This window comes from Gallus gallus, chromosome 12, assembly GCF_016699485.2.
Source record: "Gallus gallus isolate bGalGal1 chromosome 12, bGalGal1.mat.broiler.GRCg7b, whole genome shotgun sequence".
NCBI classification, from domain to species: Eukaryota; Metazoa; Chordata; class Aves; order Galliformes; family Phasianidae; genus Gallus; species Gallus gallus.
Genome location: NC_052543.1, coordinates 8,391,280 through 8,409,346, shown reverse-complemented (window position 1 = coordinate 8,409,346; position 18,067 = coordinate 8,391,280). Strand labels below are relative to the sequence as shown.

Sequence of the window (18,067 nt, the reverse complement as noted above, 5' to 3'; positions counted from 1 at the left end):
CATAGTGTTGAGTGAAAAGCCAAAGAGAGGGTTTTTGTATACCAGAAATCCTTATCCTTTCAAATATAAAAATATATATCCAATGCTGTGGAGTGACCTGTATTTAATTTCCTTTCAGGCTGTTTAAAATGCTACAGACATAAAAGGAGGAGTAGCAAAAGTGGCAGACGTTTCTCCTAGTGTACTGGCACGCTCTATTTAAAATATTCATTGCTTCATTATTTTGGGTAGAAGTGATTTCACTGTACCATTTTCAGGGAAAAGATTTCTAATACTGGCATATTCATCCTGGCTTTAAACAAAGTAGTATATTTTGCTTCTTGCCTTCCACAAGCTGAGGGAGCTGACTTAACAACTTTCTGGTTTTACACCATCTGGTGGTTTGTAATTGACATATGTAATGATGTCATACATGCTTAGCACCGAACAGATAGCGTGTAGTGAAAGGTTGAATGCAGTTCAGGCTGAGGTAGTTTTATTTTATCATGAGAAATGTAAAAGTCTAGGTTTGTGTTTACTGGAGACAGAAGGAAGAATTTAGGAAAGGAGAGAATGACTGGCATAACCAATGTTCTTGCAAATCTTAACATTGCATTCCTGTGTATAGAAAATAAATCTGTACACCTAAGACCACACACAGGATGAGCCGTCTATACACTGTCCGAGGCTGGCACTGGCTCAGCATTCTGCCTCTTTGAAAACTGGCACAAAGCTCTGATTTCAGAATGGCTCGTTACTGTATGTGTTAGTTTGGGAGACGATGAACCTGTTCTGTCAAAATAGCTAAGCCTTCGTTGTGTAGGTGGTCTCTTTGAGTGAGAGTTCTGTTGTATCAGTTTCAAGATTTCTGGCCACTCTTTATTTTTGAGGATGTAAGAAAGTGTGGATGTAGTTAGGAGATTTTTTTTTTTCTTTCCAACATTGGTGTCAGGGCACAGTCTAATTTGATTCCCTCAAAAAGTATTTTCTGGGACAGTAGGCTGGTGATAGTATTGTTCCCTGTTCTTGCAAGGAGAAAAGGATGACACAGATTAAAAGCCATGCTGTGAGCTGAATAGTCTGCTTTTCTAATCCTACAGATCTTAATTTGAGCTCTTGCCTGGACCTGGCTTTGATATGCATGATAGTTTTGCCCAGGAGAATTTAAAAATATTACTGCGCAGAGGGGAAAAGGGGAACATCAAATAAGATACAGTCTTAAAAAGAAACAGTAGGAAAATGTGTGGTTTGCAAAAGATCAATTTGAATCACTGTGATCTGGACTGAAACCTGGGAAATGCTTTGTCAACAACCCAGGTCAGTAGCTTCATACCAGAGAAAGATTTCTGTTTCACCAGAAGGGTGGAAATCCTTTAGGAAGGAATTTTCTCCTAATTCTTTGGAACTCAAACTCCAGCTGGAACAGATCAATCAGTGGTTGACCTACGGTTCATTTGGAAAGGGCTGGGACATAAGGCAGTATTCCAAAGATGACAGTGCATTTGCTGTGGCATGGAGGTGACATCACGGGTTGTTATGGCAGTGTCAGAGTCCCTGGCTGAGAGTGTGTGGTGTATGCCCATGTTTTATCTCTGCGGGTCAGAATGAGGAAGGTCTCTGACCTTCTTTCCTCCCTCAGGGCTGAATGTGCATGTGTTCGCTAGGGAACAGAAATAACCGACTTGTTATAAGCTGGTGAAAGGAAATTTCCTTGGAAATTTGGGACAAATACATTTGTGAAGAGTGAGAACCATCTGCAGAGCCTTTAGGATAGGAAATGGCTTTTGAATTAGAAAGCGCTACTCAGCTAAGTCTGGGTGTAAGCTACTGTTATCCCAGTCCCCAGGGAGCAGTATCAGTGCTTTGTTTACCAGTGGTTCTAATCACTTCCAACTCCCTTTAAAGTCAAGTACAAAGCGTCTGCTTTAGTGGCAGCTGGCAAACGGGACTTGCAATGCCTGAATGAAGAAAACCCCTCCTAGAGCTCCTGCTGCAGGTTATGATGAGCTTCTCAGCTGCAGCTTAAAGGCACAGCAGAGATTTTTTGTGATTTGACATAAGGGATCGCTTAACAACATGCACCAAATAAGTGATTAAGTATAAAAATGTATAAATGTGGTAATGAGTTTCAGATGAGGTCTTTCATGTTTATTAAAAGGGGTCTGAAAGTTAGCTGCTACTACTCTTTCTTTAAAGTTAAAAAGTCACATTTGAATCTAATATTGGCCACTGCTTACAAACTGCAAGACCCTATTACTACAATACTGTAAAAAAATGTTAAAAATATACTAAATCCAGAAGAACATAAATCTTTCTTTTCCAGTGTATAGAGAAGCAATGAGCCATTTTAAGAGCAGGAAGAACATGCATTTTGAGATCCAATAGATCATCTAAATTAGTCCCAAGCCATGTTTTAAAATGACACTGTAAAGACTTCTGGTCACAATAACTTTAGAATTACAAAACTAAGAATATAAATAAAAATAAATCAGACTTGTGTTGATTATTTTGTACTTTAATAATGTTCTCATTAACAAAAAATGATAAAAAATGATGCTTAATGTACGTGACCCTTTCTGACTATTCCAACTGTATAGCCCAAAGATGCAAAACTAATATTAAAGTTCTTTCAGTTACTTTAATCTAACCTTTTGCTATGAATAAACTTTGTGAATTTGTAGGTAATGTAAACTTTAAATCCTAATTTTTTATTTTCTGACATCTGTATGTTTGAAATTTGGATTAGTGAATCTAAAATTTCACACTCGCCTGACTTCCTGCAGCTCCCTACTAGATGGAGAATTATTCTAGACTGCCACATCATATATTTTCAGTCCAAACCTTGTCTTCTCAATGGTGTGCCTAGCAGCCAAAACAAGCCTGTATGGATCCACTTAATGTGAACACCTCCTGGTTTCAGAGCTGTAGAGGAAAACGGTATCAGAAAAATGGCCTCTTTTCAAGGAGATCTGTCTTAGCAGTAACAAATGATTACAGTATTTTTATCTGAGCTCTCTACTTTGCATGAAATGATAAATCTGTGCTAAAAGCTTGTAAAGCTTGCAAACGTACTTCATTCCCATGCTGCCTCTCTGTGCTTTCTGTGCGGCATAGTGGCTTTGTCTTTCTAGATGGAGCAGAAGTGCAAATGTAGAAGTAGGTCTGTAACAGTATTTTTAGTATCTACTCTCTTGGACTGGAAGCTTCAGTGTGTTAACTAGCCTTCTGGAAAACTGAAATACTTCCCTAAGAATAAGCTCTCTGATTCTGGTAATGATGACTTGAGTTTGGGAGTTAGAGGCTGCACAAGGAATGCAAAGTGGAATCCAGAGCACTTAACACTGTGAAGGCCTTTTATTAAGTTACTTCTGTTTAGGAAAATCCTTGAAATACCCCTTGATTTATCTGACAGGGAATTGTGCTTACTATAGAAAAGTACAGGAAGGCCCATTTGTTAAGAAACTTACCAGATATACATTGAAGAAAAGTGAAGAGCTGTATAATTTCCCTGTTTGTAGTGTTAAATAGTTCTGTTTCTAGATTACAGATCTATGCCCAAATTTGTATAGTGACTTTAGTATTGAGTTGCCCACTCCATGGCTTTAATGGGCAAGTATAGGATACAGAGTGCTGTTTTCAGTGAATTATTTAATAAGTTGAGATGATTTATTTTGAATCATTTGTACGTGAGTTTTAGTCTTAGAGTTTCAAATTTTCTGCTTTTTTCTATTCATTCCTTGTTGATTAAATCCTTTCTCCTAAGATTGCATTTTAGCAAATCATACGTGTAGAATTTCTCTAGCCCAAGGTAAAGTTAGAAAATCTACACTGAAAAAAAGAAATGTTTCCTAGGTGATACAAAAAGCAATTAAAAAAAGAGAAAAATATAGTGTTTATCCTTACTAAAATGCAAACATATTTGCTTCACTTACTGTAGGTTGATGCCTTGCGGTTACGATTGGAAGAAAAAGAAACATTTCTCAATAAAAAAACAAAACAACTTCAAGACCTCACAGAAGAGAAAGGAACCCTGGCTGGAGAGATTCGGGATATGAAAGACATGTTGGAAGTAAAGGAAAGGAAAATTAATGTCCTTCAAAAAAAGGTAAGATCCCTGATGAAATGGTATGCTGTAAAGCTTATGAGGCACCTATAGAGGAAATACCCTTCTTAAGCCATTTTACTTTTAAATTATTAGAAAAATTGCAAAGAGTAAGTTGGTAATAGTCAAGTAGCACTGTAACGTGTTATCTTCCATGAGATTGTTTTTATGGTATTATATTTTAATTATATTACAAATTTTTATGTGATGCAGTTTGGAAAAATTCTAGCAGTTAAACTAAGTCCTAAAAATTCTGATAAATCTTGCTCAGTGCCATCAGGGTTTCTTTTATACCTAGTAACACTGAATACTAGTCTTTCCAAGTAATGCAAACAAAATGAAATATGTGAGACTTCTAAAAGATTAGTACACTTCTGTTTTTTCTGTAAATACACTTTGGTAGAGAGAGCAAAGGAAGTGGGGAAAGAACCTAAATTATCTGCTTTTCCTATGCAGAACAGACTACAGATATTCAGAATGCAGGATCTCTTCAAACAGCCTTATTATTCTTATTGCTAATTTTCCACAGGTTTAGCTCAATGGCCTGTTGGATTTAACTGTTACAGTTTCTACTTTGTGGTGGAGATGTGGGGCTGAACTTTCTTGGGAATGTAGCTTTGGATTCTATGTACAGTTGTAGAGTGCTTGCTTACCATATCCTTTCTCTTACATGCAAAAATGTTTATGTTAGAGAGTATGTACTGTGTGTTTGCATCACTTCAGTGTACGTAGATGCACTTGAGAGCATAAATGAAGAAAATATCCGTGGGATCAAATACACGTTTCTACTACTACTTCCCTCCATTTAAAGCCAATTAAAGAATGCCTAGTCCATATTGTCAGTTATTCTCTAGATAGTTCTTGCCAGAGAGTAACCTAAACTTTTCTTTACTAGTAATGATTGCTGATAGACCCTTATTATTCTACAATGCTACAGTCATTTTCCTCTAGATTTCATATACAGTTCACACAGCTTATCTATTCTTCTCTTCTGTCTGCATTTAACGTTGTATTCTGATCCTGGTTTTAATGAAATGGATGAGTAGAAAGAATATGGATTCTGTGATCAAAATCGTCACTGTGCAGGGATTCTCAAATAGTCTAGTAATGTACATTATCATCTGAGAAAGATGTTTGGAACAGGCTGCCCAGGGATAAGGTGCAGTCATTGCTCCTGGCAATTTTAAAGTATAAATGTGGCACTTAGGGATATGGTTTTGTGGGCCTGGTGGTTATAGGTTGATGGTTGGACTACATGATCTTAGTGGTCTTTTCCAACATTAATGATTCTAAGTTCTCGGATGTACCTCTTTTCTTTCCAATTTTGACAACATATCTTTCCAATAGCAATCATATATGAGCAATCATATATTTTGTTCAAAAAGTTTGTTATATATTGATTGCTGTTATTTTATCTTTTACATAAGTCTAATTACGTTTTCATCTCTACTTCTTCCTGGATTATTTGTTCCTCTTCAATTTCTCCAGTTATTGCTCATCTTCTGATTTAGCCACTTCTTCCATTATTGTTTTCACTTCAAATGATGATGGCCAAACATCTGGTTGTTGAATATTTAGAAATTAATCTGCCTTCATAAAGCACGTGTGCATGCTGAGGTCCTTGAGGGTTAAGCACTGTGCACCACCTCGGATTACACACAAGCTGAAACAGTTAGGCCCTCTAGTGGATTGTCCTCCCTTTACATATATACTTTCCACTAGGACACTGCGCCATTCATTACACTCATAAAACCACTTTTGAAAATGAAAGGAATTTATTCTGGTTTTTAAGTCCCCCCAGAGCATTATATTATGTAGGCAATATTATAATACTTGTCTCCATTTTTAAAAATTTTATTTTTTTGCTGGGACAGACTTTCTCAATGTAATTTACTTTTGATGGGGACAGGTGAATAATCTATTATTTTGTTGCTTTTGTTTGTTGATATAGTATAGATAGCTACAACTTTCTTTGCTCAGCTTAAGTGTTACATTCAGCCTAGAAGAGTATTTATCTTACTGGTTGTATTTATGTAATTGAAGAAGGAATAGTGTGTACTGAGTACTTAAAATTTCAGTCAGTAATAACCTGAAATGACTGGGAAGGAATATGTACAAGTGTCTAATTCTATATTCTTTCTCTTGTATACATTACTATTATCTACTACGTTGAAAAATACAGAAGATTCCAAAGCAAATCCAGGAAAGCTCATTTTCAAAGACAGAATTTTCCTCTTTTTAGATAGCTGTTTTACTTAGAGGATGAGATGCCTTCTCATGAAGGCTCCCTACTAAAAAATGTGAAGGAAACAAAAATATTGGGAACAACCCAGTCATGGTGAGTCCTACAGGATGGCATAGAAACATACATAAGGCATTTTTTTTTCCATAAAAGTTTAATGGGATACATAATGAGCTAATGATGGATTGTCCTTCCGTTTGTTGATTTTGGTGTATTGTTAAAGCAAATTAAAAAAACACCACACTATTTAGTATAATTTGTAGGCCTAAGGGAGGCTAAACACTGGAACTCCAAACATTCAGAGGATTTAGATCAAGGTAGATTGGCATGGAGTAATAATAAACTTATGTCAATGTCAGGGGTGCAATATTACTTAATATTTCTTTCTTTTAGAATCTTTGGCACCACTGTTTCATTTTAGTGCCAGTAAAGTTGGGTATGTTGTTTTAATAGCCCTGTTTAACCTGGCAAAGCTAGTCTTACACCTCATATCTGTCAGTTTAGCATGCAGAGGGGCAGACTTCAGAATTCTTTATATATTTCTTACCAGAATGTGCAAAGTTCTATGAATATGTCTGAGGTGTAGATTGAAGGGAAGAAGTGCTGAACTGGATGACAATTGTTTTATACCCATTTTTCTCCCAAATTTTCTCTTTCATACAATGACTGTAACTGGTGTGTTTTGTACTCTAGGAATTTGTAGATAATTGTATATGCACACGCGTGTGCACAAACCCACACTGAAGTTTGAGTCTTCATGTTGAAAACAGTAGCTGTTGAGACAAGAACAGAATGGAGAACGTAGAGCTGGATCATATTAGGACAACAGCTTGTGGAAATTCTTTTGTGGGGATTGTTGTAAAAGAAAGCCATGTAAAGGGGGCTAATATATTCTACTTTGACTTGCAACACAACTTTTCATGTAAAATGTTACAGTTTCCATCTTTAATAGTTTAAGCTCTGTGATTGATGAAGTGCTACGTGACTGAGGGCCCTAACCTACCAGCTAATTAGCATTTGTAGGAAATGTCATAAAGTCTTAGCTCTAATGTAATAATTGGAATCTGTACTTGGAATTACTGGACTGTGCACACTGTGTGATATTGTCCAGTTTGTGTTGAACTGTGTTGTATGCGTTGCTTTGTATGTATTACTCTTAGCTGTCTTGTAAAGGATGGTAAATTTGCATCATGTTAGATTGGGAATATAGTAGCAGAATGAAATGAACTTCAATCTTGTGTCTAAAAATTTGCATTGGTGTTATCACTTGGCATGGGAAATCTGGTGGTGAACACAAAGGAAACTGAAACTTCTGCAAGCAGGACGGTTCAGGAGAGAGAATTTCTTACGTTTGCTCTCAACACATAAAAAGCACATTGCTTACCGAAGCAGCTTTAATTTTTTTCATAGTTTAATCAGTTAATCCTAGATGTCATTATTGATCTATACTACCATGTAGCCTTAAATCCTTAAAAGTTGCGTATGCTACAAATTGAGGATAGGTGGATAAATACAAAGATCCCTCAAACGAAAGCGCATATCTTTGGATGCACCTGGTCTGTACACTGAGACGTTGAGAACACCAAGAAGATCAGAAGAAGTGATCCTTTTCCCTTTTTTAAACAACAACAACAACAACAACAAACTTTTATTTCTTGTTAGTATTTTGTAACCAGTAAGAAACTTAGAAGTGTAAAAGTTCACTACTAAAATCTGACCTAATGTGTGTTCACTCAGTAAAGCTGAACCTTAATGTTCATCCAGCCTAAAATCATAGCTATAAAACACTATATTTACATATGAAACATAAATGCACTCATACATATAAACTGTAGTTATATAAACAAAAAGGCATTGTTTGTATTTTGTATGATAGATATAAAACATGATGAAATAGAGTAATGAGAGATCAGTAAGTCCTTTTTGGGGAAGTAGTAAATGTGTATGTGTAGATCATGGGTATTTAACCTTTTAGAGACAATTAAGCATAAATAATAGATGGTATTCCAGATCAAGCTATGTTTATCTATTTTTGAGAGGATTCTTCACACACTTGTGTGAATTACACTGAATAGTCCAAGGCTCAGGTTATATGTAACATAAAGAAATGCTATTAAAAGCAGGATGGCATTTGCAAAGTAGGACTGAGATCAACGAGATACTTACATAAGGGTTTCATATGGTGTGTAACACCAGTGCTATTGGTGAGGAAGGAAGCTGCCATTGGGTTCTGAAATGTCAATACTAATTAACAAAGTTATCTTTAAGTAAGATCCAAAGTTTATTCATGCTGAGAAAGCAGCCAACTCACATGCTGGGAATTTTAAACTGAGTGAAGAGTATTATTATCTTTTCAATTGAGTTAGAGAAAATTTCTTTTGTAGTGTGAAAAAGCTGAATTCTGTACAATGTGACAGGGCAAGAAGAAAGCAGAGGTTGTCATATCTGGAAGATGCAGAAGAACACTATAGTTACTTAGGAAATTATTACCTATTTATGTAAAAAGGATAAGGAAGAATCAAAGTTAATTAAGAAATACATTTTTCTGTGAAATAACCTGCTAAAAATGCAATAGAATGGAATTAAAAGTGATTAGAAAATGTAAGAAAAAACAAAAACAAAAAACCCGATCAAAAAACTGAGAAAAAAACTACATAGGACTGAGATCCTGCTGCTTTCTTGTGTGTTTGGATGCTGTGCTGTCTGCTGAGGATAATTCCTACTTTCAGTGAAACCAGAGTTTTGCTGTTGGCTTCAGGTTTTTAACCTATGTTCCAAAAAAAGGCCACCAGCTTCTAGCTTCTCTCTCAAACCATGAAATAATCCATTTTTTCACAACTGTGTGTTAGACAATATTTACAACAGAAACGCCAAAGAACGTCAAAGTGAATGAGATTGCAAATTAAATGACAGATGAATCAGTTACTAAGCTACCAATGACTCTTCTCATAGAGCTCTGATAGGGCAATTATATTCAGAAAGGAAAAATGTATTTGACAATCATTTATAAACTAATAGGCTTTTTTTTCTCAAAAGATTTTTCTGATAATTTTTAAAAAATGACCTAATATTTAGATTATTTCTCGAAAAATTTGGCTGGCATTTGCACCTAAACTATCATTAGGTATTTGTTTGGAAGGCAATTAATGTAATATCAAAATGAAAATTAAAAAAAATAGCAACAAATATTAAATCTTAAAAAAAAAAAAAAAAAAGAAGAAATTACAGCATCTTAAATGCTATGATTATTTTTGTCTCTTTCAAATCAGTACAGGGCAAATGCTGTGTTGAATTTGCTGTGGAAAGGACCTGTGTGTAATTAATATGAAACTGTTTAAATTTCTCCTGACTGTCCTGACCCTGAGCAGTTCTTGCATGCAACATTTTATGGCAATTTAAAATGGTTATTATATGAAGTACTAAAAATAATTCCAGTTTCTGAACAACTCCTTTGAGACTATTTAATTTATTATTAAAACTACCAAGCAAAGTGATTGGCACTTGCTCCTAAAAAATGATGTCTTCATTGTTTTTACCATATTCTGTACATCTCTGTGAGTAAAAAAAAGTGCTGAGATCCTAGGGATACATGCTATCTCATAAATTGCTATAGGAGGTAAATGGAAGTAGTTATTTCCTAAAGTGGAAGAAATAAGCATTATGTAACATTTAAGCATTGATTAGTTTTATATCATCATTTGCAGTACTTGTTAAGAAAGATGTCCTGGTTTTGAGTGTCTAGGTTTCTAAAAGAAATATGTTCTGTAGGAGACTGGAAAAATATAGGTAAACACCCAAAATACATTCTCTTTTTCCTTTTTAAAAGTCCTCATTTTTCGAACATGCCAAGATAGATTTACCAACAACCACTGTGCTTTTTTTCTAATGGGATGTAATCCAATTCAGTCATGATTTTTTCTGAAATTCTCAGCTGCTAACCCTGTGTTCAGGGAACACACCTTCCTGTGGGCTTCCCCGTCTGCAGTGCTTTTTACCTGACTGATTTCAATTCTTTTCTTCAGAGGGTCAATAAAGAAATTTTAGTGCTGCTTTTTATTTGGACAAGGTAGATAATTTGGGTCAGCTCCTTCCCCTCCTTGTATCCTGGTTCCTTTCCTTCTCTGATGTGGTGAAAGGGTGAACTGTGCAACAAGCCACCAAACACCCTTGGGATAATGTAGACCATCTTGAGAGTGTATTCATGTGGTTCACTGCTTTTGGAGCTGCATCTCTGAGTGACAGCCTATTTCCTAGCAATCTCAACATGGCAGGCTGAGGTCCCTGGGTTTGTTAAGCCCAGAGCAGAGTAGGATGAGGGGAGGCATCATGACCCTGCAGCTCCTCCCAGGGAGTGGAGGAACAGTGCTGAGCTCTGCTCTCTGGGGACAGTGGCAGGACCCAAGAGAACAGCATGGAGCTGTCAGGGGAGGATTGGGATCTTTATCAGGATGTTAGGGAAAGGTTCTAGGTTCTGCCCCAGAGGGTGGTGGGCATGGAACAGGCTGTTGAGGGCAGAGGGCACAGCCCTGAGCTGACGGAGTTCAGGGAGTCTTTGGATACTGCTCTCAGACATAGGGTTTGGATTTTGGGTGGTCCTTTATGAAACCAGGAGTTGAACTCTGATCCTTGTGGATGCCTTCCAACTCAGTATTCTCAATGATTCTATGACAAGTTCAGATGGCTTTTATACCTTCAAGCTGTATATCTTTGAGAATCCTTGATAACTCTTTCAAGTGACACAAAACCATATCCTTCAAAAAGTAGCCTGTGAAACAAAGTTTTGCTCAGACCTGAAAAGCTTGGATGTCTTATTCTTTCAAACACCAAGCTGTGGTGAATACTTCTGCAGTAGGAAGGAATGGGGTTGGATGGCTTCTCATCTTCTCTGACATTGTATGATCTGACTGTGACTGCCATTTTTTAAACTGGGCAGAGGAAGTACTGCCACAGTCCAAACCCTACACCTGCTAGATTTGATTACCATTTTGGACCTATTGGTCCCAACGCATGTTAAATGCATAGGTCTAGCTTCAGAATATATAAGGTGACAAACTGGGTGTATGTTTCCAAATAATGCTTTAACTAAAGCAACTGTTGTTTTAATCCATATATCACAGTTTTTGACACACAATAACTGTGATTGTATCAGAATTAGCAGAAATGTTTGATTTGTATCATTTCCTTTTGGCATACTTAGGTTGTCACCTTCACTGCAATCTTTTGTGAAGGTGGGAACTGTGTGTCCTAATGAGGCTACAATGAGCGTTTCTTACAGTGGCATGCAGAAAGGGAGCAATTGGTGATGCTATTAGTTTGGGCAGATTTTTGTTAATGCTAGAAATGTTTTAAAGCTGTAATTTCTAAGATAAAGTAAGGATGTTTGAAAAACTGAGCAAAAAAAAAAAAAAAGTGATATTTTCATTTAAACTAGCGCAGCATCCATACTGAGATTTGTTATTAAAACTAAATATTGGACAGTTAGACTTTTACTAAAACTGCATATATGTAAACTAGAGTTTTTGAATCTAAATGAATGTTCAGTATGACTCTATCATGGTTATATTACACTTTAGAGCATGTTGGTACCAGATTTTCAATGACAGTACTTATCAATTTTTAACATATTTAAAGCTAAAATTTTCTTAAAAAATACAGCTCATATACTTACATGAAATGCTTCTTAGGAAAATAAGTTCATCAGCTTGCTAATGATTTACAGTAAAAACCATGAAAAGAGAGTTCAAAATTTTGAGAGATCTGAATTTTTTGAAAATCTGATGTATTTTATGTATGATTTTGAGCCTATTTGGATAGGATTGTTTTTGTCAGTCTGATACACAAAATATTTAGCAGTGTCATGACTGAATAGCTTACTAACGTGGTAAAGCATTCTGAACATTTGAAATAAGGAAGTGAATTCTGTTGCTTTTACTTATCTTATTGATAGGATAAGCAGTTACAGTTGATCTGCAACTTGACCTTATATATAGCCACATTTGTCATATCTGGAAATAAAAAGAGATATTTAATATAAAAATATAAGCTTATGTATAAATGATTGTTTTTTTTTCCAATTTTCTAGTATATAAAGCTTCTGTTCTTTTGTTACAACCAACTTCCTTAATTTCTGCATTGTTAGAGCTCCTTGAAGTTGTCAGTCATCCTTTTTCAGTGGTGGTCCATCACTGTTGGAATGAGTTAGTTCTTGTGACCAGGGTCTCTCATACCTTACTAAATTGGATATTTTATCACTTTTGGAAAAGCATCACCCCTCACCTTTGAGTGAAGCTCTTAGTGGCTGTATTAAAGCATGAAGTTCAAAGACTTGAGTATGCATGAAGTTAAGTTTAATGGCAACGATAAATGAGAATTGTTATCTTCATACTTCTCCCTTTATATTATTGTTACCAGATGCAGTCAAAGCTTGTAGTGCCAATTTGGTCAGATTGCTTTGATAATTTTCCTGTTGCCAAGTAAGATATATTTCTTGGTGGTAGAATCAGCAATGGTATGTTTGAATATGAGTAGAATAAGTGCAACTTCAGAATGGAATCTGAATCTAATTCATTTCCTTCTAGCACACCTGACTTTAATTTTTAATGCCCAACCAGGCAAAGTGCTAAGATCAAAGTGAAAGAAAGAGAATGGAGTAAAGCAGTTCTTGGAAAGTGAAAAGAAAAAATGGCATAAAATTATTTGGTCTTTTATATGTGAAAGAAATATTGTCCTATTTGCCATTTATATAGGAGTAAACCAGCAGTAAATCTGCTAAAGGTAATTATGCCAGTGTAAACCCTTATTTATCTGAGAGAAAAATCAGGCCCACTATATTTACTACATAAGATATGCCTTGACTTGACAGCAGATATCTCCCTTCATGTCCCCAGACGGGCTCAGAGGCCTTTGTTGCTCTGGGTTTAACCCCATACTAAAATGACTGTACACCAAAGAACTTATGTATCTTGCTTTCTGTAATGCCTATTGTTGCTCCTGAGTGAGGGTGAGAAGCTGCTGAAGAAATTTCTAAACTATGTGTCTTTAAAGCAGCTGCTCACTGATAAACAGGACTGAGAATATGTAAAAGTAGGTTTTAAATTCAAGTGAAATACCTACTGTGACCTATCCCAAAATCTTAATCTACGGTTAAGTCTGGATTTTTCTTGTGGCTGTCAAGGGAGTCATAAATAGCTTGATTTGAATGTTTATTTAAAAAAATCCCTGGCTTTTGGGAGCTTAGGACTTTTTGCATGACATGAGGTGGATGTGACAGTAAGCAGTTGTACAAATGTGAAGAAGTTCAAAGTATGAAATCTAGACTACATAGGGAGGTAATAGAAAACAGGAGTTTGCTAATTTAGTTGCTGAAGAGATCATCACTGTGAATTATCCCTGGGACTGAGTCTTCTAAATAGTGTCAGATTCACAAAACATCATTTCTTTCATGACCTTTCAAGCATATAGCAATTTTCACTGTTAGCTCATTGCATTAGTAATTTTTGTATACTATCATTTTATGTAAATTAATATTACTCAATCTCTGTCTTGGAATGTATGAATTGCAACACCACTCGTGGACCATGTGATTAATTTGTTTTATAAAGCTAAAAATTCTCTAAGTGGAGCAGTAGCAAATGCTTTTTATATGCTTATTTCTGGAATATTATACTCTGTGTCAGATGGTTTTTTTAGCTATCACCTGACCCTTTAGGAAGTCTGTACCATTACTACTATCTGCCATTTTCTGAATGGAAATGAAAATGGAAGTGTTGTAAGACTGCTGTAGTGTCATCATTAAGCAGTGTGGATTGCTCATGTTTCATAGAAGAATTCTGTAGTGAAAGTTACACGTGTTCTTCAGGAGAAAGAAGAATGTATCTTTGTATTTTTACAAGCTTGGAATTATTACAGAAATTATTTTTTGTCAGCTGATGTAATATATATTGAGATATACCAATTAAATATAGGACCTTAAGCTGGTCATAAGCGAAAAACTTCTAACATACTGCTTTTCTGAAGGTTTTATTTAGTATCTTGCAAACTTTGCTCATGGAGAGAGTGCACATTTCATGTAGGAAGGTAACATGGAGCTACAAGGGCTTAGTGCTGTGGGAGTGCATCTGACTGTTGCTGAAACCTCTCACCTTCATATGTAAATCTTTGAGATAACATGTGACTTAAAAAGTGAATATACATCAGAAATGAAATACTACAGGTGTTCTATCAGTTTTAGTATAGCATGAGATTTGTCACTGACCTTCCCATAGCAGATCACGTACAAATAGATATTTAGGATATTAAAATGAATTCTTCTATGATTGCCAAAAGGATGATGAGGAGCCTTCGTGACTATTTTCATTGAGGCTTTTTCAGTAAGTAAAAAATGAAGAAAGCCAAATAAGTAAGCGTGGATATATAGATTAATACATCCCATGCATCAATAACCTAATGAAAAATTGAATTGGGAAATAACATTTCTGTGTCATAGATTTACTATATAATCATTTTCCTATTTTTTTTAAAGAGTGTTGATAATAGAATCAAGTTGTCTTACACATGCAAACCTGTCATTTTGTAGGACATGTATGTAAAAGGAAATTCAGTAAAAAAAATTCAAAACAGAAGAAAAGGGTAACTTTTCATACCAAAAGAAGCTATCTCAAACACAGAACTACTTCAGATTATTTCTACTTCCTATTCAGACATTTAATTATATTAAAGCATAGCTGCTGCTATAGAAATTCTAAACTGTTCAACAGATGTTGATTAAAGACATTTAAGTTGCTGCGTTTAACATTTCAGTTTAAGTTTAGTGGTGCTTTGATAGTTTATACATAGAAAGTCTGTCTGGCCTGCAGTAACTAATGGTGAAACTCAATATGTGCATTGTCTTCTGTGCCTGTGTAAGTGCAAATATTAAATTACATCTCCGACTAACAAGAATCTTATTTCCCTGATGAACAACATTTTGAGAACTTCAGCTCTTGATATAAACCTATGTACCATACGCTAATTTAAAATGCTTAAGAAAAGCCGTCTCTTGAGAAGAAGGGGACAGGGAGCAGCGTTATCCTTTTGTAAATCTTTTCTTTCATGTAAAGTCATTGCATTGGCCCTTGTATATACATATATATATGCACACTCTAACCTGTTGAAGTATAAGGCAACTTTTCAATTGAAAGGGTTTTGTTATTTTTAGTTAATTCTGGCCTTACTGCTTAAGCTTTGCAGCTACGTTTGTAGTATTTTTTTCTTTGCTACATTTTACCTCTGGCACTTAAAGAAACTCATATAAAATACTTCCAGTGTGAAATTGGATTCTCTGTTACAAGCTTTAGAGTGCAATTTCTGAGGGCAGGAATGCTCTTCAAGTACAAATCAGCACAGCTGTATTGAAGATACATAGTCATTATTTACAGCAGCTAGAGGGCAGACCTTCAGTTACTTTTGTTTTCAATGTAAAACTTTTTTTGCTGTTATCTTTTTGTTTGCTTGGTTTTGATTATTTTACATTTCTGCTTCTTCTCTATTTTCAATTTGTTCGTCCCCTTATTCCTTACTCTCAGCGTAAAGATGTCCAAAGTTTAAGACTTTTCCTCTATCATTTTTGATGTACTATATTAGCCTTTATTGAGAATATTTTTACAGAAAATCAGGGTAATAAGATAATATTGAAAACCTCTGAAATAATTTCTAAAGCTGTAAGGAAAGGTGTGTAATTAAGGATTAAAATGATAGCAGTTTTAGAATGCTGTACTTGCACATTTTCTTTTCCTTCAAGTGTGAAGTGTCTGTGATTCATAAGTTCTTTCCAAATGATTCTGAATTTATCATTTAGAATTAAGAGCAGTACAGTTATCTGAAACTCTGAATTTTCTCAGTGTTTTGGAAGATTAGCTCTCAGTCAGATTACTTAACTGCATGTTTAGAGTAATGATACCAAATATGCTTCATATCATCATACACTTTTATGTAATGAAAATATTAATATGATAACATATATAATCACCATTAAAATGTAATTTATGGCCAGACACTTGTAACAAAATTAATTGTGGTATGCTGCAGTAAATGTTAGACATTTGGTATATTCACAATTGTGTTTGATCACAGTATTTGATCTCAGTTACACTGGTTCATAGAACAGTGTAATTGTTCAAATGTGCATTTGTTTTGCTTTGTCTAAACACCTGTATCTTCCACGGCTTTCCTTTGGAATCAGAACTATAGGAGTTACTTATTTGAGAGATGCGTTGAGTTTCAAATACAAACCTTACATGGCATGTTACATTTTTAAACTTACCAGGAAAGAAAACATTTTCTTTCACTCAAGCTGATGATTTAAACGGTAACCATAAGCCTTCAATAGAAATACATAGTTACATTAGTCAAAAACAAAACATGATACAAAACCAGAAATTCTAAAAGTATTTCAACACATGTACATTAAAAGTATAAATAAAAACTGGAAGATTATTTGATTATGATATTGTTTAAATTTGGTGTTAATTCTTTAACTGGATTGTCTACCTATATGTACGTGATAGCAGAGCAGTGACTCTCTAGGTTAAAGATATTTTATTATAAACTGCAGTACCAGAGTGAATATGGAAGGAATGAACATAAGGGAACAAGATTAAAAGTGAATAAACCTTCAGGTAATATAAAATTTTCCCAGCAATGATGTTGATTGAAGAAGTATGAAAAAGGATAAGAAGGCAACTGCAGTGAAATAAATTTGATTTATCTCATCTTAAATGATTTGTATTAAAAACATGACTTTGTCAAAGCAGTGTTTTTTCTCCAAGAGAGTTTGTCTTAAAGTCTATTCAAGCTAGCTTCTATGGCTACAGCATATTACATATGTTAACTGTTACATATATAATGTAACAATTTTCCATGCAAAATAGTTTTGAAAAATTCTTGCATAAGCAAACATATCCTTTTTAATCCATACCAAATAATGCAGAACCGACTACATGTGACAAATCCTCAGACATCTCCAAATACCTGACATGTAACATTAATCAGAAATGTACTAATTTTTAGGTTGCAAAAGTAACACAGGTCCAGTTTTCAGGTACTCTGTATGTGCAGTTGGGCTAACCTTCAAGAAAAGTTCTGTGATCAGTCATTAACTTGCAGCATGGAAAACACTATGAGATGTAGGAATTCATTTCCAGCCTGATTTGAAAATCTGTCCATGAAAATATATAGGTGGTTATTATAAGAAGCATCAGCTTGTTAAGAATGCATGTCAACCTCTTTGTGTTGTAACTGAAATTAAGTGTTATTTCACCTTGTGTTATCTTCTTTACTGTCCGGAAAATACCTACTACGTTTTGAGTTATATCAGAATAAATAGATATAATGAGAGCAAAAACTTTTAAGTGGATATCTGACAGTCCTGCTTAGAAGAGTCCAAGAGTCAAGCTGTTTTGTTCTGAGAATTTACTGGTCCCTAAAGAGAAGGAGACAGAGGCTGAGCATTTCCAGATACATAAGTGGATATTATCAGCCCAGGCTTCTTTTGGCCAGCTTCCTGGGGAAGGTTAATTTTAGCATTAAGTTCCAGCTCTTTCTCAGCTGGAGTCTGGCAACAGAAGCCAAGCTTTCATTCCAGGAGCTCCTTTCTGTGTGACAGCCTCCTGCTCTCTTGGCTCAGCTTGCCCACTGACCAGCTTTTATAGCCTGTAAAAGTATCAGCTGACTTGAGGGCAGATCCCTTTCTTAAGCAGCCCTATGGG

At 35.3% G+C, this 18,067-nt stretch overlaps 1 protein-coding gene across 14 annotated transcripts in view; it reads left to right on the top strand.

The window, feature by feature from the left end:
* Positions 1-18,067, top strand: part of ERC2 (ELKS/RAB6-interacting/CAST family member 2) — a 426,293-nt gene that overhangs the window by 126,131 nt on the left and 282,095 nt on the right. For all 14 annotated transcript variants that reach the window (XR_003077468.3, XR_003077467.3, XR_003077466.3 and 11 more), the window contains one exon: positions 3,917-4,084. Coding sequence is in view for 2 of the 14 variants with exons in the window: in XM_040646769.2 (XP_040502703.1) it covers positions 3,917-4,084 (168 nt within the window). In the remaining 12 variants the exon portion in view is untranslated. The remainder of the gene's footprint in view (positions 1-3,916; positions 4,085-18,067) is intronic.